Here is a 25,156-nt window from a genome sequence, read left to right as displayed (position 1 = left end):
GGACAAACCACGGAAAAACAGCAGAGCTGGAAACATTTACGGGGAGGGAGAGAAACGAATGGCCGAATGTGGGCAGATCCGCAGCTCAGCCCACATAAACGAGGCAGGTGATGGGAAAGCTCCCATTATATCACTTACATGCCTTGGGGCCAAGATCAGCCCCTACGGGAACGCCATGCATCTTTGGTTGAAATTAGAGCACAGAAAGCAGGAGAACCAGTCGGAGAACTTGGCTGGGCATCTGGTCCTCGGAAAGAACAACGTGACACACGTAATTTGTCAGGGGTTCTCCGTGGCTCGATATTTCAAGCATGAGTGATGAGGCTTTAGAGAGAGTTGGCTTATTTTGAACGATAACTAAAGAGGACACGCTGGGAAGAATGCGTCCCTGTTCTGGTCACCACGACGCACACAAAATGTTACAAAGCTGGAAAAAGAACAGAGGAGAGCAAGAAAGACCATTGGGGTGGTGGTGTGTGTGTGTGTGTAGGCTAAGTTGTACGGTGAACAGTTGGAGGGACTAAGCATGTCTAGCCTAAGGAAGAGAAGGATTAGGTATGCCATGATAGCAATCTTCCAATGTTTGAGGGGCTGTCACAGGGAAGAAGGGGTCGGCCTATTCTCCAAAGGACCGGGACAAGAAGCAACGGATAGAAATGTACCAAGGAGAAAGCCAACCTAGAATTAAGGAGAAATCTCCTGTCCGTGAGAACAATTAATCAACAGAACGGCTTACCTCCCAGAGCTGTGGGTGTTCCATCACTGGAGGTTTTCAAGAAAAGATTAGACAGCCATTTGCCCGGGATGGTATAAGGTAGGGGGTCTTCAAACTTGGCCCTTTTATGACTTGTGGACTTCAACTCCCAGAATTCCTCAGCCAGGCATGCTGGCTGAGGAATTCTGGGAGTTGAAGTCCACAAGTCATAAAAGGGCCAAGTTTGAAGACCCCTGGTATAATGTCTCCTGCTTTAGCTTAGGGTTGAACTAAAAGACCTCCAAGGTCCCATCTCTCCCTGATATCCTATGTCCTATGGATTCATTTTCTTCTCTTCCCGCCTTTTCCCAGACTTAAAGTCTTCCAAGTTGGTTGAAAAATGATTATCCCAAGAGGAACAATGATTGGGTCAGAGATCAAAGGATTTGGCTTTGACTTCATGTATTATTCAAACCCAGCCGGTTGTGACTTATTTAACAAAGCTTGGTTTGCCTAACCTTGGTGCCTGCCATCCTCTAAATATTTCATCCTACCACAATTCTAGCTTTCCTTTAACCAATGGCACACACTGCACCTTTCTGAACTCATCTAAATTCACATTCACTATTAGGTTTCTATTACTCTCAGGGTGTAAAACAACAGTGTGAGTTTTGTCCTTCTGCAGGATCTCCTTTGGGAGAACCACCGTCTAGCTCAGGGGTCTTCAAACTTGGCAACTTTAAGACTTGTGGACTTCAACTCCCAGAATCCCTCAGCCAGCTGAGGAATTCTGGGAGTTGAAGTCCACAAGTCTTAAAGTTGCCAAGTTTGAAGACTGCTGAACTCTAGCTTCATGGACACAATTGAATGGAAGAAAACGAACAAAGCCCTCCTTAGAAGCCAAACAGTTAGTGATTCTATTTGCCATGCTGTCTTGAGTGTATGCAACTATTCTTCCTTACATTTAGTTAAACTAAGTGAAAAATGCGGTGGCTCAGTGGGTTGGGACGCTGAGCTTGTCGACCAGGTCGGCAGTTTGGCGGGTCGAATCCCGAGTGCCGCGTAACAGAGTGAGCACGTGTTACTCGTCCCAGCTTCTGCCAACCTAGCAGTTCGAAAGCACGTAAAAATGCAAGTAGAAAAATAGGGACCAATACGGTGGGAAGGTAACAGCGTTCCGTGCGCCTTTGGCGTCTAGTCATGCCGGCCACATGACCACGGAGACGTCCTCGGACAAGCGCTGGCTCTTTGGCTTTGAAACGGAGATGAGCACCGGCCCCTAGAGTTGGAAATGACTAGCACGCATGTGCGGGGGAACCTTTACCTTTTTACCTTAAGTTAAAAAAACCCTCATTGTTTCATTATTATTATTATTATTATTATTATTATTATTATTATTATTATTATTATTATTATTATTTCTACTATTGGGGTATTTTAATTCTTGCTAAATTTGTTCTAGTTACCTTTTTCTCTCTCTCATTAATATGCGTGTATGCATAAAATAACAACACAATGGAGATTTTAATATCAAGTAATTAGCTTCAGACCTAAACCTACATTAAATGACAAACACTTAGAGGCCTGTCACCATGTTTTTTTCTTTAATGTCCTACTCAACTTTGAATTTAAAAACCCAAATAATTTTAATGCATGGAATATTGATATCCTGAATTGCAATTAATTATTGATAGAATATCTTTTTTTGCTCTTATTTTTCAACACTCTTTTCCAGATAACAGAATGCCAGTAATCTTTTATGATTTAAACATCACTGTACTGAAATAATACAATGTTTCAAGGCACATAACACATAATACAAAGGAGGCAAAACAGATAGTTGTAAAAAATAAAAATAAACAATGCTTGGTTTTAGGCCTTCACGTTAATAAATGAATCCAGCTCTGTTATGGCTTGTCAATCAGGGCTTATGGCAAAACTGAATGTGTGGACAAAAACTTGGGTCAGCCAAGAAACCATGATTAAGCAAGGCCAAGACTAGCCACACACTGACATCCCTGGGAACCAAGAACAGTGGGAAAAATATTTCCCTTCCATCTTTTTCTGAGATTCTCCCTGTTTCACTTGGCGGAATTAGTTTTCCGTCAACTGATATTTGCCAAGGGGGGAAGGCACTCTGCACGTGAGCAGAAGCCCGGATGACTCTACTCTGCCAAGGTGCGCAGAGTCGAGTTGGTCTCCTTGCCTTGGCAACTGGGACTCCAGTCAACGAAGGGCTCCTGGGTGATCTCCGAGCTTCTCTTTTTTGCAGACTTTTCATTACCCTAACTAGGCATCATCATCATCATCATCATCATCATCATCATCATCATCATCGCTGCTAAAAAGGGGCGAGGTTTGCGGAGTGTCAAAGAGGAAGGGGGGTGGGAAAACAACTGTGAGATCCTTGGCGCTCTCCGAGCTGGCTTGTTTCATGACCCACACTAGGTAACATCATCAGAGCTAGCATGGACACGTCTGCAACAAGCCAGCTCGGAGAGCACCCAGGAGCCCTGAATTTTCAACCCGGAGCTACAGATATTCTCTTTTCCTTGGAAGGGCAAAGGCCTTCTGCACGGGGGGGGGGGGGGGGCAGAGGCTAGGCCAGGGGTAGGCAACCTTGGCTCTTTTATGACTCGTGGACTTCAACTCCCAGAATTCCTGAGCCAGCATGGCTGGCTCAGGAATTCTGGGAGTTGAAGTCCACGAGTCATAAAAGAGCCAAGGTTGCCTACCCCTGGGCTAGGGAACAAGGAGTATTATAATGAATGGGATCACATTCAAAGTAAATGCATAGAGTCAAATTTTATTTTGTAGACATTGGGAAAACCCGATTCATATGTTGCGTTTCCCTTGTTCTAGTTCCAGGTGGGTCTAGGGCTCAGGAATTCTGGGAGTTGAAGTCCACGAGTCATAAAAGAGCCAAGGTTGCCTACCCCTGGTCTAGGGAACAAGGAGTATTATAATGAATGGGATCACATTCAAAGTAAATGCATAGAGTCAAATTTTATTTTGTAGACATTGGGAAAACCCAATTCATATGTTGCGTTTCCCTTGTTCTAGTTCCAGGTGGGTCTAGGGCTCAGGAATTCTGGGAGTTGAAGTCCACGAGTCATAAAAGAGCCAAGGTTGCCTACCCCTGGGCTAGGGAACAAGGAGTATTATAATGAATGGGATCACATTCAAAGTAAATGCATAGAGTCAAATTTTATTTTGTAGACATTGGGAAAACCCAATTCATATGTTGCGTTTCCCTTGTTCTAGTTCCAGGTGGGTCTAGGGCTCAGGAATTCTGGGAGTTGAAGTCCACGAGTCATAAAAGAGCCAAGGTTGCCTACCCCTGGTCTAGGGAACAAGGAGTATTATAATGAATGGGATCACATTCAAAGTAAATGCATAGAGTCAAATTTTATTTTGTAGACATTGGGAAAACCCAATTCATATGTTGCGTTTCCCTTGTTCTAGTTCCAGGTGGGTCTAGGGCTCAGGAATTCTGGGAGTTGAAGTCCACGAGTCATAAAAGAGCCAAGGTTGCCTACCCCTGGGCTAGGGAACAAGGAGTATTATAATGAATGGGATCACATTCAAAGTAAATGCATAGAGTCAAATTTTATTTTGTAGACATTGGGAAAACCCAATTCATATGTTGCGTTTCCCTTGTTCTAGTTCCAGGTGGGTCTAGGGCTCAGGAATTCTGGGAGTTGAAGTCCACGAGTCATAAAAGAGCCAAGGTTGCCTACCCCTGGGCTAGGGAACAAGGAGTATTATAATGAATGGGATCACATTCAAAGTAAATGCATAGAGTCAAATTTTATTTTGTAGACATTGGGAAAACCCGATTCATATGTTGCGTTTCCCTTGTTCTAGTTCCAGGTGGGTCTAGGGCTCAGGAATTCTGGAAGTCCACGAGTCATAAAAGAGCCAAGGTTGCCTACCCCTGGGCTAGGCGGTCCCCTCGGAGCAGCTGTCACCGCCAGCTTCCTTGCCGCTGCCGCTGCCGAAGCCCGGCCCCGGGCCAGCTGCTGCCTACCCACCGTTCCCTCCCTCCCTTTCCTTTCCCTTCCCTTCCCTTCCCCAGCGCAGCCAGCTCAGCTCCTCCCCCGCCAGCCGCTCGCTCGCTCGACTGATCCGGCTCGGAGCGCTGGAGGAGCCGCACCGGAGAAGCGCCGCCACTGCTGCTGCTGCTGCCTTGGCCGGTGGGGCGAGCAGCCTGCGCGAAGAAGCCGCGCGATCCTCTCCCTCGCGCGCAGAGCTCTCTCCACCACCCTCCAAAGCCACTCCGTGCGCCCGTGCGCCGACTCTGCGCGCCTCTCTGCCCTGCACCATGTTTCGCCCGGCGGAGCGAACCTGCCAGCTGCTGCTGCTGCTGCTCGCGATCCTACCCGCCGCCTTGCTGGCCTTGGCGCCGCCGCCCGCCTCCATCTCCAAGAACGCCAGCGGCAGCCCCGGCGATGCCCAGAAAGCGGCCGTCTCGCCGCCGCCGCCGCCACCGCCGCCGTCCTCGGCCGGGAACCACAGCGGCGCTGCCCAGCGCAACCCGGTCCTGGCAATGCTGCGCGATTTACCGGCGCTGAAGGCCGCTGTCATTGGAGCCTGCGCGGCCAGCGCCTGTCTGATGGCCTGCCTGCTGTTCCGCGTGCTCAGGTGCGGCGGGAGGAAAGGGGCGCGCGGGGTCCCTGGCCGCAGCCCTTCGCCCCTGGACCCCCACCCCCTCCCCTAATGCAGCCGAGAGCCTTCGGCCCGCCCCACCCCGCTAGGACCCTAGCCCAGCCTTCTCCTTGGGCAGCTTTAACCCCCTCCCCCCCCACAGGGGAGGTAAAGTGTAAGGTGTATTTTTGTAACCTTGCTTGGTGGGAGTAGGGGGGAACTTTAGAAATGCTGCCCACCCCTTGCCTTCCTAAGCTTTTCCTCCCCCTCACCCCACCCCGCCCCCCACCACACAAACACAATCTGACAAGGTAGGCCAGGGTGTTAACCTCTGCCTTCCTGGTGGAGAAATAAGGGGGGGGGGGTGAACCTGTTTGGGTTTCAAACCCGCCAGGTTTGAATGTTCTCAGCCTGCCTTTTTCGCATTTAGGCCAGCCTGGGGCTGTAAGGATTCTGTGCAGAATTATTCTCTTAATATATAGCAATAGCAACGGCGCTTAGACTTACACGCCGCTTCACGGCGCTTTACAACCCTCTCTCTAAAGCGGCTTACAGCGCCAGCCTCTTGCCCCCTCCCCCCAACCATCGGGGTCCTCATTTTACCAACCTCGGAAGGATGGAAGGCTGAGTCAACCTATGTACTCCAAATATATATATTCCCCAACTATGCTACTGCAGATGTCTAATAACGCTGCATCTTCTTCTAAGCTAGGCCAGGATATCTTCTTGACAGAAGAGGCTCACTTCTTTAAGAAGACCTAACGCTTGCCAATCCTTTTCCTGCTGCCCTGACTTTTTACATTGCCCTTGTTCTGCTGGCACGGGCTGTCAATCAGGTGTACTTAACAATTCTTTTGAGAAGAGCTCCCCACCCCTATGCAAAACGCAGAAGGGCACGTCATATATTATCCCTTTCTTGCTTATGGAGAAGCTTGAGAGCAGTTGCCGACAGCCACTGGCTTAATGGTGAGGGAGTGAGGTTTAAACCAAGGCTTTCTCGATGAAAACTCAGCTGTTTTGCCCAGGTTCAACCACAATCGCCTGTGTGAGCCACAAACACCCCCACCCCCGCAGGCACAGCGCTCATAAGAATCTGACTTTTGAGGGAGGATGGTGGGAATCCTGTTTACTTTCCCCTCTGAACAAGATATATTTCTGTAAGGGAGAAAACACTTCCTCCCATCCCCCAGGGCTTTTTTCGCTTGATCTTAACAGGGACCTGAGCAATTAGTAAATTGTAAATTAGTAAATACAGAGGGAGATGCTGGTGCCTCCCCTGCAAATGGCAAGAAGGACCAACTTTTAAAGTGCTGAGTTCAGGATTGCTGTGACGCCCCCCCCCTCCCCGGGCCCCAAGTCCTTGCTTTTAGTCCTCTCTCTGTTCAACTGCATGACAAACTCATCCCTTGTAGCTGGAGCCCGGAACCCCAGTTTAGTGTTGTGTGGTGTGGTGTAGTGTTGTGGTTAATGCAACAGGACAGAAACAGGGTGACTGTGAGTTCTAGTCTCACTTTAAGCACAAAGCCCTGGGCCAGTTACTCCCAGTCCTAGGAAGAAGAAGGCAATGTATGTAGCAAAAGCTACTTCCAAAACCCTGGCAAAAAAAAAAAGCTGCAGGGACTGATCCAAGCAGTTGCCAGAAATCAATACAGACTAAAAGGTACAGGGAGTCCTTGATTTGTAACAATTCACTTAGTGACCGTTGGAAGTTGCAACGGCACTGGGAAAAAAAATGACTTAGGACCGTTTTTCACAGTTAATGACCGTTGAAGCCTCCCCATGGTCGCGTGATTTGCATTCGGATGCTTGACAGCTGACTCCTATTTGTGACGGCAGCCGTGTCCTGGGATCGTGTGATCAAGCCAATGGGGAGACCAGATTCTCTTAAAAACCACGGGACTAACAACTGCACCGATTGGTTGAACAGATGTGGCAAGAAAAGTCATAAAACAGGGCATCTCGCTTAACAAATTTCTCACTTAGCAACATAAATTTGGGGGGGGCTTCAATTGTGGCCGTAAGTTGAGGACTACCTGTACCTTTAAAAAAAAGAGAAAAAAAAGAAGAAATCACATATAGGTAGGATGTAATTGAGTTGTTAAGCAGGTCACTATGTGCCTGGAACTGATTTTATGACTTTTTGTGATGGCTGTTTGGTGAATATATTTTATGACTTTTTGTGATGGCCGTTAAGTGCTTGCTAAGCAAACCCATTTTATCCAGTGAGCATATTTGGGCAGAAAATGGAAGTAAACCCTGGAAATCGGCAAAAAAAAAACCCAAACCCATGAAAAATCAGTCATGTGTCTGCTTGCAAACAGCCATCAAGGTGAGCCAGTTGCCAAGCACCCTACATATGATCACATGATCGCAGGAGTGTGTGTTGCCCTTGTAGTTTCAAAATCAGGTCACAGGTAGCTTTTGGGGGGGGCTCTGTTGTTTCAGCTGTTACTTAGCAACCAGCCATAATTAAGAGCTACCTGTGTAAGCAGGGCATTAAATCCTCTCTACTAAAGCACAACCCCACCTTCTCCCATCTGGCCATCTCCAGATGTGCTGGCATAGCAGTTGTCAACATACTTTTGTCACCAGAGCTTGGAATTCTGGGAGTTGTTATCCCAGCACATCTGCCAGGTACAAGCTGAAAAAAGCTGTTCTCACCAGCTGCCTTAACAGCTTCCAATCACGGCTTATGTTAGAAACATTTACATTATGGGTTACGTATATTTTCACCAAATTGGGATGATCAAAAAAACCAGAATATTAAGCATTTCCAAGTCAGGCGTTTTAGCTGTGTAAACCAGGACCGGCAAAATTTTGCTCCACAATCCCCAAGTAATCTTTCACAGTTGTTATGACAATGAATCTTTTAAGTGGTAAGACAGGTAAGTGCTCGACTTACGACCCGCAGTTGAGCCCAATATTTCTGTGGCTAAGTGAGACATTAGGTAAGCGAGTTTTGCTCCATTTTGCAACCTTTCTTGCCACAGTCGTTAATTGAATCCCTGCAGTGGTTAAATTAGTAACACAGTTGTTAAATGAATCTGGTTTCCCCGTTAAATGTCCCTGTCAGAAGGTCACAAAAAGGGGATTACCTATCCCCAGGACATTGCAACCGTCATAAATACGAGTCAGTTGCCAAGCATCTAAATTTTGATGACGTGACCCCAGGTGTAGATGCTGCAACGGTCGTAAGTGCAAAAAACAGTCGTAAGTCACTTTTTCCGGTGCCCTTGTAACCAGAAATGTTCACTAACTTGTAAGTCGAAGACTACATATATATGTAAGTTGCAGAGTTCGCACGGCGTGCCTAACCAGGTGAGTTACAAGCCGCAGTTTGTAGGCTTAGGAGTTCTGAAGACCCAATGCTTTTGATTAGTTTATTTCGTGTTTTGATCAGTTTATTCATGTTTCGATTAGTTTAGTATTGGTGTGCGACTCTAGGAACTGGGTTGATTGCACAGCTGGGTTAATTTCCTGGTGTGGATTGCATACCGTGTGCCTGTATTAGTGTCAGGAACTGTTTGTGTGGCTTTCTCCTTGCAAAGCGCATGGGCGACCACGGACGTGAAGCTCTGATGCTTGAAGAGCTAATGAATGGGAAAGGTGATATCAGCCTTGGCAGCCTTCTGGGGTATTAAATTTCTTGTTTACAGGAAGCCTGTGTGATCTTTCTTGGAAACATATCTGGAAATCTGTTATAGGTCTTTCCTGAACAGAAGGTTGGATAGGCAGAGCTCGAGCGGAAGCTGGTTTTCTGAATTTTAAAATTTTCCAGAGGAAGAAACTGGGCACTTCTTGCAGAAGTCAAATAAGCATGTTGAAAAGCCTCGATAGAGCTCTTAAAAAACCTGTTTTTCCCGTTCCGATTTATTCACTTGCCAGGTTGGGCTGGGGAAAAAAAGGAGAGAGAGTAAAACAGAAATGAAATGTTCTCCATCGCTGGAGGTTTTTAAGAAGGGACTGGACAGCCATTTGTCCAGAATAATAGAAAGTCTGCAGCTTGATCAGGACTGGAAGACTTCCAAGGTCCTATCCAAACCTGTTATTCTTTGTTTTATGTTGTTTGTTGGGAATAATAATAATAATAATAATAACAATAATAATAATAATAATAATAATAATAATAATAATAATAATAATAATAATAATAATAATAATAATAATAATAATAATAATAAAATAAAAATAAAAATAAATAAATAAAGTTGGAAGGGACCTTGGAGGTCATCTAGTCCAACCCCCCTGCTCAGGCAGGAATCCCTATACCATTCCAGATAAATGGTCGTCCAGTCTCTTCTTAAAAACTTCCAGTGTTGGAGCATTCAGAGCTTCTGGAGGCAGGTTGTTCCACTGGTTAACTGTTCTAACTCTCAGGAAATTTCTCCTTAGTTCTAGGTTGCTTCTCTCTTTGGTTAGTTTCCATCTGTTGCTTCTTGTCCTGCCTTCAGGGGCTTTGGAGAATAGCTTGACTCCCTCTTCTTTGTGGCAGCCCCTGAGATATTGGAACACTGCTATCATGTCAACCCTGGTGCTTCTCTTCCTTAAACTAGACATACCCAATTCCAGCAGCCGTTCCTGTTTTAGCCTCCAGTCCCCTGATCATCTTTGTTGCTCTTCTCTGTACTCTTTCTAGAGTCTCAAGATCTTTGTGTGTGTGTATTCATTTGTTCCATTTTTAAGATGGCCAGGTATAAAAAGGGAAGTGTTAGAGGGGAGAAATTACCGTGTCTGTAGCTGAGTTCTCCTTTATCAGGCAGAAATTAATTATAAGTAGTGCACGACTTACAATAGTTCATTTGGTGACCCTTCAAATTTACAGCAGCACTGAAAAAAAGTGGCTTAGGACCATTTTTCACCCTGACGGCTTCTGTTAGCATCCCCATCGTCATGTGATCAAAATTCAGAAGCTCGGCAAACGGGTTCATACTGAACGACTATGGCTGGGTCCCAGGTCATGTGATCACATTTTGCAACTTTTCAACAAGCAAAATCAATGGGGGAGCCAGATTCACTTAACAGCCCTGCTAGTAACTTATCAGCTGCGGTGACTCGCTTAACAGCTGTGGCAAGAAAGGTTGTAAAATGGGGCAAAACTCCACCAAATGTGTCACTTAACCACAGAAATTTGGGGGTCAACTGTCGTAAGTCGAGGACTACTTATATTATTATTATTATTATTAATTATAAAACTTTTATTCATAAAACATGAAACTCAGTCAACTGAACACTCAAATTGACTGGCATTAATGGTTGACACGGGTTGCTGCCAGCATCCTAGGTATCAACCAGGTATCTCCTTAAAATGGAAGATGTTCCGAGTAGCGCAGTTTTTTGTAGCTTTGCTGGAGTTATTGCAGGAAGCTGCAATTTCTTGATGTGTTTTGCAAAGTTTTTGGACGTAGTTCCCAGTGCCCCGATGACAATGGGTATATTATTATTGTTGTTGTTGTTGTTGTTGTTGTTGTTATTATTATTATTATTATTATTATTATTATTATTATTATTATTATTATTATTATTATTGTTTTGTTATTATTATTATTATTATTATTATTATTATTATTATTATTATTATTATTATTACTACTACTACTACTACTACTACTACTACTACTACTACAATCCCTTTGTGGTTCCTGAGGGCTTCAGTTCTTGCAAAAAAATCTGTCTAGCACTCTGTTGTTCCGTTTAAAAGAAAAGGCAATTTCCTAACAAAATTTGCAGCGGTTCATCAGCAAGGCGGATGGCTGAACTGCAGCCACTAGTTATGCAAGAAGACCTGTTTTTCTTGGATGGGGTTAGCCAAATCTTCTTCTTTTTGCACCAAGAAGCATTTGTGGACCCCTGAAGGCACATGACATGTTTAGAAGTGGGCTCCAGCTCATGAAAAACACTGTGGAATTGATTGTTTGATTAAGTCCAGTCCAGTCCCAAAGGTGCTTTTTTCCAAAAGGCAACTTGAGTTTCTGGGTTTTGTTTTTTTCCTTCTTCCTTAAAACCTTTCGCTTCTCATCCAAGAAGCTTCTTTACCTCAGTCAGAACTGAAGAAGCTTCTTGGATGAGAAGCAAAATGTTCTCAAGGAAAAAAAAAACCCAAGAAAGTCCAGTTGCCTTTTGAACAAAAAAGCACCTTTGGGAATTCTGGGAGTTGAAGTCCATGAGTCATAAAAGAGCCAAGGTTGCCTACTCCTGGTCTACACAGTAAAAGCCACCTAACAAAGGTGGACGTGCTGAAAAAAATGCGTCATCCGTTTAGTTAACAAGGTTTTAAAGGCGTGTTTCTCTTCCCTTTATCTCTTTCTCCAGCATCTTCAAAATCTTTCCGCTGTAGTAGCCATCATTTCTTTATAGTGTCTGTTGTTCGTTTTACCTCCGACTTAAAAAAAAAAAAAGCAGTAGTATTTCGTGACTTTCTGCTTCTTTTGACGGTCAGGTTTGTAGAACAGCTTGGAACAACTGAATAAGCGTGTTCTGCCTTTGTCATTCCCTTCGGTAATATTTTAGCCCCTTCTGCCTGCCTGCCTCGAATTCATTGGAGAAGGCGATGGTGCTAGGAAGGTTCAGTGGAACAAGACGAAGGGGCAAGCAAAGAACACGCTGCCTTGATGAGGTCGGATCTAATGCAGAGCTGAACATTTATTTTTATTTATTTATTTTATTTTAATCCCATTTATATCCCACCCTTCTCCGAAGACTCAGGGCGGCTTACAATCTAAAGCACAATGTGCTTAGCAATACAATGGAAAGAAGCTGTGCTCGAAAGGGTAGGATGGAGAACACTTGGCTATAAAGTCGCCGAGAGTCGGACACGACCCAATGGTTAAAAAGAAATAAAACCTGCCTGGTTCTGTTTTAGCAGCTTCGTTTGAGGCATTAATCGGCTCCTCGTTTTGTGCAAAAAGTAGCACCATTTCAGGATCCGAGACTGTCTTGTCGCTTTCACCTACATTGGCCCTTCGCTCGCACCTTGACAGTAACAGGCAGGGCTTTTTTTCTCATAGAACGCTCAGAACGGAGTTCCGGCACCTTTTTTAGATGGAACCTTGTAGGATAGGCAAGGTGGGTTGTATGACATATGTGAGGTCCGGCACCTTTTTCTTTTACAAAAAAAGCACTGGTAACAGGGATGGGGGAATGATGTCCAAGCAGCCATCAACTTGGTGGCATTTCAAGGGCCTCGGTGGAGCAGTGGGCTGATGCCTCCTTAAGTAACACCAGCTGCCTGCAATTAGTGCAGGTTCGAGTCCCACCAGGCTCAAGGTTGACTCAGCCTTCCATCCTTCCGAGGTAGGTAAAATGAGGACCCAGATTGTTGGGGGCAATTAAGCTGACTTTGTAATAATGCCGCTTGGAGGGGGGGGCGAAAGCCCTAATAAGCAGGCATATACATAGAATGAAGGCTACTGCTAAGCTTGTAAGCCGCCCTGAGTCTTCGGAGAAGGGCGGGATATAAATGGGATTAAAATAAAATAAATAAAATAAATTTCAAGGACACACCAAGCAGACGTCCCGGTATGGCTGGCTGTTTCCCATAACAATACAAACAGAAGTGATTGGTGGACATAATGGATTGTGGGTGGCCCGACAGGGAAAAGGGGGGAATTAACCATGCTTGCTTTTGCACGGGAAACCCAGAGCTGGTTTTGCTTCTTCTGTGCCAGTATAGTGTTTTTTTTAAAGTAAAGTTTTATACTCTTGGTAAAATAATGTCCCCGGAGTTTCTTTTTTTCTGGATTTGCCAACTGGACAGTTGACACTTTGCCTTAAGGTGGGGGGGGGGTGTACTAATTTCAGGAGGCTGCTTCTGCAAACATCAAGCTCTAGATTTTCCTTTCACCAAGAGACACTGCTGCCAGCCAGCCACAGAGAGACGACTCATTGTTGGATGTGCTCTTGAACGGTGGTTGAGCATCAATCCTTTTCTCCCTTAGGCTGCTGGACTAAAAATAGACCTCAGGCTGAAGATCAGCCCGCAGAGCTTGCTGGTGAAAGACAATGATCAGATGAGGCAACTCAGCTGCTTGCCATGTGACGGTGCGCCTTCACCAAGCAGCTGGAGTGACGGAAGGCTGGTCTGCAGCTCTCCTGCCAACGGCCTCCATGGCATTTTAAAATTAAGCAAGCCAGGACATTTGCAAAATTGGAAGAGCAGCAGCCCATATGCATTTCTCTGTTAGGATTTGCATGCAGCTCCTTGCCCCATTATTGCCAGCTTCTGAAGGCAGAACAAGAAGCAATGGACGGAAACTAATCAAGGAAACTAATCAACCAACCTTGAAATCAGGAGTCATTTCCCGACAGTTAGAACAATTAATCAGTAGACCAGCTGGCCTCCAGCCGTTGTGGGTGCTCCATGACTGGAGGCTTTTAAGAAGAGACTGGACAGCCACTTATCTGAAATAGCATAGGATCTCTTGCCTGAGCAGGGGAGTTGGAGACCTCCAAGGTCCCTTCCAACTCTATGATTCTGTAATTCTGGTCCTTTTTAAAATGTCTAGCACTTTTGGAACCCAGTTTTGCCTGCCACAACATTGACTGATTAAGAGATTAAGTGAATTTAACCAGGCTGATAAATTGCCTCAATCGAACTCGGCACTGAGCAAGGTCTGCGCTTGATTTTAAGGCAGGCTGCAACTTAGACAAAGAGCGTCTGCGTATAGGGGTTCAAATGTTGGATCTACACCAATGGGATCCCAGTCCAAGCTCACTCTCAGCTACAGCTGTTTACTTGTTGAATTTGACCCAGTCCCTCTCTCCCAGTACGGTCTGCCTCACAGCGTGGTGGTTCTGGGTCCAAATGGGAGGCCAGAATATTCTGTGTGCTGCCTTTATCTGCTGAACGAAAATCATACAGTATAAATCAAATACATAACTAAACAGCGGGGTGGTTCTAGGATGAAAGCTACATTTGCTGCAACATGAATTTAAATCAAAATGAAACTCAGTTGAACATCAGCAGCTGGCTGTCAGTATTTAATTCACAGCTCAACAGCAACTGTTGAACAGGGACACTCTGCAAATTTGGAAAGGACAGCAGTATATGTGAGTCTGTAATCTTGGTTTGCACACTTAGCAGCTAGATTCTAGTCCGGTTTGAGGGGGACCAGAGCCACTGAGGCAGAAGTTTCTCAGCCTCACCCCCTGCCTTTGACAATGGAAAGACAGATTCTTGCCCCAAGGGGCTTACAGTCTGAAGCAGTCTGCCAAATTTGCCAACTTTTAAGATGTGTAGATTTCAACTCCCAGAATTCCCCAGCCAGCATGAATTCTGGAAGTTCAAGCCCGCCCATGTTAAAGTGGCCAAGGTTGACAAACATTGGTCTAAGCTTAGTAGAGGAGAGACAACCAAGAAAGGGAAGAGGAAGCAAAAGTAAAGTGAGAAGGATATCCATTCTTTTGACTCCATGGTCTTAGTCTTACAGCAAGATTCCAACTGCATGTGGTTAGGGTTACTAGCAGTTTGTCTTATTTATGGGAGGATGGAGGAAGGAAGAAGGAGGAGGAGGAGGAGGAGGAAGAAGAAGAAGAAGAAGAAGAAGAAGAAGAAGAAGAAGAAGAAGAAGAAGAAGAAGAAGAAGAAGAAGAAGAAGAAGAAGAAGAAGAAAGTTGTTTCCAAAAAGGCCTCTAGATCCAGTTATAGGTGACGTTCTTAGAAAATGGTGAACTAACTAAGGCCCAGTGGTTGTCTTGGAAGCAAAGTCTGCACCTAAAAAAGAAGAAGAAGAAGAAGAAGGGGAGAGTACAGGTGAATGGGTGGGTTGCGTGTGAATGGTGCTGCAGCTGCTGCTGAGGATAAAGCTCAACTTCCAAAGTTTGTTATCTTCCAAATGGGAGTATGCATATTCCCAAGTTCTTTTCTGCCTGCTGGTTGAAAAGGATTGCTCGCCTCTATATAGCACAGGGAATGGGCAGTGGGCTTTAGGAATTGCCATGTGGTCATGATACAATCCCCATTGTTTCCAGCAAGTTGGGGGAAGTTTCCTTTAGTCCTGTGAAAGGATAGCCTATACCCTATAGGATATGGAAGTACAGTGTTAAAACAGGAGACCCAACTTTGTCCGAGCTTCGTAGCTTTGTTTTCTTTGAAACAACTTCCTTCCAACTTTTGACTAGTTACTTTGCCCCACCTTAAAACATAGGTCTGAGACAAGAACTTAGCAAGCAAAGCTGTCAGAATGACACTCTCGATTAACCTTTCCTTACCCAACGAATCTGACTTGTCCACACCCTGTTAAAAGTAGAGGAGCAAGACCATCAGGAAAGGTGGAAAGACACTTCCATCAGAAAACATCAGCATAACGGAATAGCAGACTTGGAAGGGACCTTGGAGGTCATCTAGTCCAACCCCCTGCTCAGGCAGGAAACCCTATATCATTTCAGACAAATGGCTGTCCAGTCTCTTCTTCAAAACTCCCAGTGTTGGAGCATTTATCACTTCTGGAGGCAGGTTGTTCCACTGGTTAATTGTTCTGTCAGGAAATTCCTCCTTAGTTCTAGGTTGATTCTCTTCTTGATTAGTTTCCATCCGTTGCTTCTTGTCCTGCCTTCAGGTGCTTTGGAGAATAGGTTGACCTCCTGTTCTTTGTGGCAGCCCCTGAGATATTGGAAGATTGCTATCAGGTCACCTGTGGTCCTTCTCTTTGTTAGACTAGACATACCTAGTGTCCTCAATCATTCCGTGTATGGTTTAATCTCCAGATCTTTTATCATCATTGTTGCTGTTCTCTGCACTTTTTCACTCTATCACGGTGCCCAAATTGGAAGCAGTTTTGCAAGTACGGTCTTAACCAGTGCACTGTAACTATCCCATTGTATGAATCCCACCATAGTGGATTGGCAGGAAATAAATATATCTTGGGACTTGTTCTGTGCATTTAACTACCTGCAGAAACTAGTTTGTAGAAGGTTCACGTCCTTCAGAAGCGGGCTGTGAAGCCAACACAAAAAGCTGAACATAAGAGGGTGTTGGCAACCTAGTTCCTTGGTGGTGACTCTCTGGAAGTTTGCACAGAACTTGCTAAATCAACCCGGGTTAAGCTGACTAAATATTTGAAATTCATCAATGCAAGCCACAGGCGTGGAGTGCCAGATGTTTAAATAAACCCAGAACAAAGGTGGCATGAGTAATAATGTCCATAAAGATCAAGAGGAGTGTTTTCACATCTCCACTTCAAACAAAAGCCATCTGAGATTAATCGTGTCTGCAAAGGGATTGAAATTTCCAGTTTCTACTGGCCCAGCTTCCACAGCAGGGGTCTTCAAACTTGGCCCTTTTAGGACTTGTGGACTTCAACTCCCAGAATTCCTCAGCCAGGCACGCTTGGCTGAGGAATTCTGGGAGTTGAAGTCCACGAGTCCTAAAAGGGCCAAGTTTGAAGACCCCTGTTCTACAGTATTATGTTCCTTTTACAATGCTGGCTAGGAATTCTGGTTAGATTTTGCAGTGGATCAAAAAGAAGGGATCCATACATCCCAGGAATGATTCTGTAGTTCATCAGAACAAGGATACTTGGTTCACCAATCTCCTCTGAGGTCTTTTGGAATTGCCCTTTGGGACTCTTAGTGCTGCTGAGTAGAATGGACTTCAAAGCTACTGTAATGCTTGTTTTAGTGGTGGAAAATGGTGCATGCAAAGCAGGGAAAAATATCACCTTGTGCAACTGACTATAAGGAATTGTGAAAAGGACTGTAACACACAGTCAGGTTAGTTCAAGAATGTCTCCTCAGGAAATGTCAAGGCACCTGAGATTATCTCACTGCAACCACACCAGGAGCAGTTAGATGGTTAGCTTCCTTAGATATCAAATTATAACATCTATTCCATTGCAATTCTATGACTCCATATTATGATGATTTTATTATAGTTTTATTTTAATTTAACATATTATTTATTATATTGTATGTATGTATATATGTATGTATGTGTGTGTGTATGTATCTGTCTGTCTGTTTATCTATCTATCATCTATCTATCTATCTATCTATCTATCTATCTATCTATCTATCTATCTATCTATCTATCTATCTATCTATCTATCTATCTATCTATCTATCTATCTCTTTCTATTATCTATCTTATCTATCTGTCTGTGTATCTATCAAATCTGTATGCCTGTCTGTCTCTCTCTATCCGTTGATGCTTTATTTAAACTAAATTTGTATATCAACGATTGCACAACCTCTATAGATGCCGTACACTAAATAAATAGAAAAGTTAAGATCGGTTGGCAAAACTGAACATGGGAAAGTGCCAAAGAGAAGGTGAGAAAGTGGGGATGGTATAGCAAGGGAATTATTGAACCACCTTAAAAAACACCTTTTAAATGTGCAGGGAATGGGGAAATTGTGGGTTTGACTTCGGTGTTTGTAAATTGCGGACTAAGAGCTTCTCAGCCCTGGGAGCCTGAAATGTGCAGGTTACATGATTGTTTAAAATCCACAGCCATTTTAACCCACCCTTTCATGACAATCACCAGGTTCGCCCTAAATCTTATGGGTTAAACGCTGCAGATATTTTGCTGTGGTGTATCGTGAGCCTGCAGCTTCCCACTCCCATTGACTAAAAGATCATGTCCATATAGTTTTCGTGGCAGCATGAAATAAGTGGTTAGATCTTTTATACAATTTAGGATTTTTTAAAAAGACGCTCGTGTTTAGCCTTTAAAAAAAAAAAACGTCCATGTTTAGCCGTTAGCCCTGGTGGTCTGCCATTCAGGTGCCAGCAAAGCCCAATCTTGCTTAACTCTTTGAGGTCACTTTAGAAGTGCCTACCGAGCAACCAAAGGGGTGTGATGGTTCACTGGTTAAAGATGCTCAGCTGGAAAGTTGATAGCCCAGGTTCGAGACTCGAGCGCCGTGCGATGGGGTGAGCTCCTGTTCCTTGGCCCCAGCTTCTTCCCCCGTAGCAGTTTGAAAGCATGCAAATGTGAGTAGATAAAAAGGTATCACATCGGTGGGAAGGTAACAGCATTCTGTGTATAGTCTTCCTGGCCACATGACCACAGAAATTGTCTTTGGACAATGCTTGCTCCCTCGGCTAGGAAACAGATGAGCATCACCACGTAGAGTCAAATGTGACTGGACGGGGAAAACCTTTACCTTGTCCTTATTGAACAACCACTATATTTCGGGAGAATATGTAAGGGGCAATGTAGCACACCATAAGGGAACCACCAAGAACACTCCCACCAACAGGGCATCCACTAATGTATAAAATTAAGTTCAACCCTACTCCCCTCCAGCACTGATAGGCTAGGCTAGGCTGGGCTAGGCTAGGCTAGGCTAGGCTAGGAGAGAGCTGGAAGGGACCTTGGAGCTCTTCTAGTCCACCCCCTGCTCAAGCAGGAGAACCTACACCATCTCAGACAGGTGAATGTCTAGTCTCTTCTTAAAAATCTCCAGTGATGGAGCGCCCACGATTTCTGGAGGCAAGCTGTTCCACTGGTTGATTGTCCTCACTGTCAGGAAGTTTCTCCTTAGTTCCAGGTTGCTTCTCTCCTTGATCAGTTTCCAACCATTGTTTCTCGTCCTGCCCTCTGGTGCTTTGGTGAACAACCTGGCCTCCTCTGCCTTGTGGCAGCCCCTCAGATACTGGAATTCTGCTATCATGTCTCCCCTATTTCTTCTTTTCTTTAGACTGGCCAAACCCAAGTCCTGCAGCTGTTCTTCATATGTTTTAGCCTCCAGGCCTTTGAACATCTTAGTTATATATCATCTTATATTACCTAGTTTGGTACTGAAATGTCTACCAAAAAAAAAACACCCACTCAGAGAGAACCAAGGATCCCAAACACCAAGAAAGGGTTGTGTGATCCTGCCTCTGGGGCAGATACAGGTAGAGAAAGCATTGTTTTATTTCCAGAGGTATAAAACTGCTTTCAACCTAGCCAAAGCCTTTGCGATAAGGAGGCCTGTAACGTGTCAGCAAAAACAATGCACAACTGAGCGGACGTCAAATAAATCTATAATAAAGGCACAGAGGGGCGATTTTAATTAATGTTATTGATGGTGAAACCTGAACTAGAAGCCAGGATGTTTTCTAAAATAAGTAGTATAATCTTGAGAACATTTTCTAAACACCTGCCAGCCTGTATTGGTTTTTAATAGGTCATTATGCGGTTCGCATCTAACAAGCTCAATCAAACGACAGTTGAGCGGATAAGAGTACAAGCTGTTCAATCACTGGCAATTTTGTTCCTAAACTGATGCAATGTGACGGCTCCGGGGGGTGGGAAGGTTTGGGGGTGGGGGAAGAAGGGCAAGATTTGGACAGGGCAGAACACATATACACATTTCTCCCAGCATTGTGGCTTTATACTTTTGATGAGTCTCATGAAATAGATTTTAGAATAGAACAGAGCTGGAAGGAACCCTGGAGGTCTTCTAGTCCAGCCCCCTGCTCAAGCAGGAGAACCTATACCATCTCAGACAAGTGACTGTCTAGCTTCTTCTTAAAAACCTCCAGGGATGGAGCACCCATAATTTCTGGAGTCAAGCTGTTCCACTGGTTAATTGTTCTCGCTGTTAGACAGTTTCTCCTTAATTCCAGGTTGCTTCTCTCCTTGATTAGTTTCCATCCATTGTTTCTAGTCTTGCCTTCTGGGACTTTGGAAAATAAGTTGACCGTCTCATCGTAGAGTAGAGTAGAGTAGAGTAGAGTAGAGTAGAGTAGAGTAGAGTAGAGTAGAATAGAATAGAATAGAATAGAATAGAATAGAATAGAATAGAATAGAATAGAATAGAATAGAATAGGATGTCTTCTAGTCCAGCCCCCTGCTCAAGCAGGAGAACCTATATACCATCTCAGACAAGTGACTGTCTAGCCTCTTCTTAAAAACCTCCAGTGATGGAGCGCCCACAATTTCTGGAGGCAAGCTGTTCCACTGGTCGATTGTCCTCACTGTCAGGAAGTTTCTCCTTAATTCCAGGTTGCTTCTCTCTTTGATCAGTTTCACTTTGCTCTAAACAGTCTTAAACCTGAATGACAAGATGCCTCAGCTGAATAAGATAATGTGGCACAGATACTGGGCATACCAGGAAGGGGGAAAAAGTGAACACTGTGCCTCTGAAGTTGTTGTTCTCAAAGAGTAAGAATGCAAAACAGGCATCGGCTGTGTGTTGATACTGTAACGCATTTAGTGAGACAGCTAACTTAGGAATTGCATGCATACACCATGACAAGTCTGGGTAACTTTGAAAGGTTTTTGCTTATAATGTCGGGGAAACCCAGCCGATCTGGTTTATCAGTAGGGTGTTGTGGCAAACCAGCAAACGGCTTGTGTTCCAACTTGCTGTTTTAAGAGAGCCTCTTAGAATTGCCAGCTTGGGAACGAAACAGCTGAAGCCTTCTAGGATGATATGTTGATAAAGAAGAGAGGAGGTGGCTTATTTTTATATATTGTATTTTATTATATTGCCCTGTACACCGCCCTGAGTCCTTCGGGAGAAGGGCGGTATAAAAATTAAATAATAATAATAATAATAATAATAATAATAATAATTATTATTATTATTATTATTATTATTATTATTATTATTATTATTATTATTATTATTATTATTATTATTATTATTATTATTTTGGGTGTGGACGAACAGTTTAAGTGAATAAATCATGTGATCTTAAGCCAGGAAGTCCTAAAGTTTGAGTCTGTGATTCTTCTCCCTAACCCTAACCCCAAATATCATCTCTAACCAAGTGGTTGTTGATAGCTTGGAGCACAAAGATGGTATTGAAGAAACGGTTGCAATCTTTCTGAACAGACATCGGTATCGCCCAATATCTAAAATATTTTCTTCTTTCATTTTAGGTCTAGGAGGAGGACTAAAAAACCCCGCAAATATGATATTATCACGACTCCGGCAGAGCGGGTGGAAATGGCTCCCTTAAACGAAGAGGAGGAGGATGACGAAGACTCCACAGTATTTGATATAAAATATAGGTAGGGGGAAAAGAGGGATGGACGCACAAGCCTGGAGATGCTGGGGTGCTTCATTTGGGGTCATGGTGGCGAATCTATGGCACGTGTGCCATAGGTGGCACGCAGAGCCCTCTCTGTGGGCACACGTGCCATCGCCCCAGTCCTAGGCCTTCAGCTGGGTTTTATAAAACCTTTTCACTTTTGACCTCTGCTGCCGTGTGCAAAAAAAAAGAAAGGTTCAATCAATCAATCAATCTCAACTTCTCGCAGGAAAAAAAAAAGATCTCGCAAAGTTGGAATTGATTGATTTTACCTTTTAGTTCCACCCACTCTGCTGTTACCACTGCAGCCACGCCCACCCAATGGGCCACACCCACCCAATTGGCCACACCCACCCAAGTGTGTTTTGGGGTGCAGTTTGGGCACTTGGTCTCTAAAAGGTGTATGCAAATCACTGATTTGGGGCTATTATATGATCCCAAGGAAAGACACAGCGACACAGCTTCATCATGGAGATGCCCTTTGAATCTGATTCACTCTATGGCCCCATGCTGGACATCAGGGTAGGATCACTTATGGACAAATGGTTGCCCAATCTCTTCTTAAAAACCTCCAGTGATGAAGCACCCACAACTTCTGGATGGCAACCCATTCCACTGATTAATTGCTCTCATTGCCAGGAAATTTCTCCTTCTTTTTAGGTTAATTCTCTCCTTGATAAGTTTCCATCCATTGCCACAATTAGTCCTTGACTTGCAATCATTTGCTTAGTCACTAAAATTGCAACAGTACTGTAAAAAAAAAGTGGTTTATGACCGGTCCTTGCACTTATGACCATTGCGGCGTTCCCCACAGTCACATGATCAAAAAAACCCAGGCTTTTGTCACCTTCCCAGTTAACTTCTGATGAGCACAGTCAATAGGGGAAGCCGGGTTTGCTTAACAGCCGTGTCATTCATTTAACAACTGCAGTGATTCACTTAACAACCACGGCACAAAAGGTCTTAAAATTGTGTGTGACTCACTTTTAACAACTGCTTTGCTTACCAATGAAAATTCTAATCCCAATTGTGGTCTGAAGGTGAGGTGCTAGGAAAACCCTCAGCTGCAGCTGTAAGCCAAAAAACTAAAAAAAAAAGTCACCTCAGAAGAAAAGCAGTGACAAAACGTCTTCCATACAATAATTGCTATGAAAATTGCAGGAGGCATCGAGTGAGTTGGGAGATGGACGATGAGCGTTTTTCATCGACTGTTGGAGGACTGGAGTCTCCCACAGCCAAGGTGGATGTTCCAAAACAGGAACTTCTTTTGCTCCTTTCCTGGCTTAGATGCCTTTTCACATATGATCTTCAGGGCTTTGCCCCGGATTTTCTTTTAAATCCAATCGATACCATTTCTGCCATCCTAGAGAGCTGTGGTTAAAAACAAGCCTGGATTCGAAGCAGCGGAGAGGGGAGGGAGGGAAGTAGTGCTTATTATGGCTCTAACAGCTTGTCCCTGACTTCAACAATCATGGTTTAATCAATCCGAGAGACAAAGCCGGAACAAACAAACTATTTGCTTTGGAGCCAAGCAAGCGACACCTAGTCCGATGGTAATTCTCTTTGGGGCATGAACGGTTTAGCTGTGTCTCCAATGGGCTTCCTCTCTATTCAGTTGACCCCAAAGCGGTTTTGATAAGTCCCGGAGGGGATTTGCCTGGGAGAGCCATTTAATTCCAAAATGAGCTCTCTAGCTCATTTCTAATTGTTAAATGACGGCTGGCTTGCTAGTTTGAAAAAAAAAATCTTTCTCGGTTTGATGGTGTGCATCCTCTAACGATGCTGGTTTGTTTTCTCAGGTGAGGCCACTGGACTGGACTCCTCAGGCACACCGTCTCATGTCGAAAACGATGGAGGAACTTTGGAATGAAAGGAGAAATGGAGAATAACTTTTTTTTTTTTGGATCCACAACATTTTGATCTACAGAAAAGTGCGGATGTTGGATTTGACCTTTGGCATGTTCCTAATAAATACGGCCCTTACGTTCCTGGATGAATGATGTGATGAACTGAAGGAGTTCTTCTTTTGGAACTTCTTTTTAATTCTAAAGACAATCCTTCCGATTTACCACAGCTTCAGATGCCACCAGCAAATTAGAGAACCGAGGTCAGCCACGATCAGCAACCTTCATTCAACACTTCAGAAGCTGCCAAGGTGTTCTTTGCTCAAAATATTAAAGTAGACAGATGGATTCTGACTGCATTCTGGGATCGGTTCTGAGTTGACTAAAGTGTTTGTTCCTCTTGTGTGCAGATTGGAACTTGTATCGGTTAGGGCTGAAATTATTTAGCAAGGTTTTGTGCATATTTGTGTTGGGGGGGTGGGTGGGGGAGGAGAATTTTCATGGGTAACCCTTTCGGTAGATAGCTCTCGTGCCTTGCTATTATTAATGAGGACCAGTATGCTGCTGTATTAATTTACAGTAAGGTTTCCTGTTTTTACAGGGAGATATATACGCATTTTTCTTTCAATCCCCTGCATCTCACACCTTCATGCGGAGAAGCGATTTTGACGTATGCACTGTTTTGCGTTTCTATAGCTTCTCATAATTTTTTTCATTTCAAGGCAATTAGCAGTCGGATTACTGAATTGGAATAAGAGGTTTTTGCCTTCATGCCAGAGTGGTCCCATCTGTTCTCCCCAACAGAAACTTTCCCCAACCTCTTTTGTCTCTGGAAATGATGGTTTTTACTGACTTGTCAATTAGGACAGCTGAAACTCCACACACTGAGTGTCTTCAGCTTGGTCATTTCATCATGGTTTGAACTTTGCTTAGCGGTGGACTGTTTCCCTTTTAATTATACCTAGCGAATAAATATAAGGCAAAGTAGATGGTGGTTTTCTTTTGTTCCTTCTTTCTCCAGGAGAGCCTAATGCTTCTTTAGCACCGCTGAAGAAATTGCCCATTTAACCTTAGAATATAGAATCCTAGGGCTGGATGTCTTCTAGTCCAATCCCCTGCTCAAGGCAGGAGACCTTATACCGTGCTGGTCAAATGATCGTCCAGTCTATTTTTGAAAACCTCCAATTATGGAGCACCCACAACTTCACGAAGCAAGCTATTCCGTTGATTAATTGTTCTCACCGTCAGAAAATTTCTCCTCCTTTCTAGGCTGGATCTCTCTTTAATAAGCTTCCACCCCTGTTACCTCTTGTCCTGCCCTCTGGGGCCTCAGAGAAAAATGGTAAGACAATCCCCTCTTCTCTGTGACAGCCTTTAAAGTTGCGGGATCTAATCTGGGTTGGTCACCAGGACCAGGGGTTCCGTCTTCCGAGTTTTTGGATTCATGCTGGAGCCCATCTTCAGGGAATTTCTCTCTAGCGGACTGTAGATTGGATCCTGCAACATTATCCTGGGACAAAACAACACAGTGCTAGGCTGCATTAACAGAGGAATAGAATCAAGATCACGTGAAGTACTAATACTACTTTTCAATGCCTTGGTAAGGCCACACTTGAAATACCACATCCAGTTTTGGTCACCACGATGTAAAAAAGATGTTGAGACTCTAGAAAGAGTAAAGAGAAGAGCAACAAAGATGATTAGGGGACTGGAGAGTAAAACATATAAGGAACGTCTGCTGGAATTGGGTATGTCTAGTTTAATGAAGAGAAGGACGAGGGGGGACATGATAGCAGTGTTCCAATATCTCAGGGGCTGCCCCAAAGAAGAGGGAGTCAAACTATTCTCCAAAGCGCCCGAAGGCAGAACAAGAAGCAACGGATGGAAACTAATCAAGGAGAGAAGCAACCTAGAACTAAGGAGAAACTTCCTGACAGCTAGAACAATTAACCAGTGGAACAACCTGCCTCCAGAGGTGGTGAATGCTCCAACACTGGAGGTTTTTAA

General features: G+C 44.3%; 1 protein-coding gene across 1 annotated transcript; it reads left to right on the top strand.

Moving 5' to 3' along the window:
* Positions 1-58: 58 nt before the first annotated feature.
* Positions 59-25,156, top strand: FAM174B (family with sequence similarity 174 member B; the record flags this gene model as incomplete). Its single annotated transcript, XM_081337018.1, has 10 exons — positions 59-271; positions 3,557-3,562; positions 3,758-3,763; positions 3,959-3,964; positions 4,160-4,165; positions 4,361-4,366; positions 4,562-4,567; positions 4,773-5,338; positions 21,154-21,285; positions 23,105-25,156. 10 exons carry the CDS (start codon positions 59-61, stop codon positions 23,106-23,108), a joined length of 951 nt encoding a protein of 316 aa, XP_081193144.1. The 3' UTR covers positions 23,109-25,156.

Source organism: Vipera berus (assembly GCF_964194415.1).
Source record: "Vipera berus genome assembly, chromosome: 12".
NCBI classification, from domain to species: Eukaryota; Metazoa; Chordata; class Lepidosauria; order Squamata; family Viperidae; genus Vipera; species Vipera berus.
This window is presented reverse-complemented; position numbering and strand designations above follow the sequence as displayed.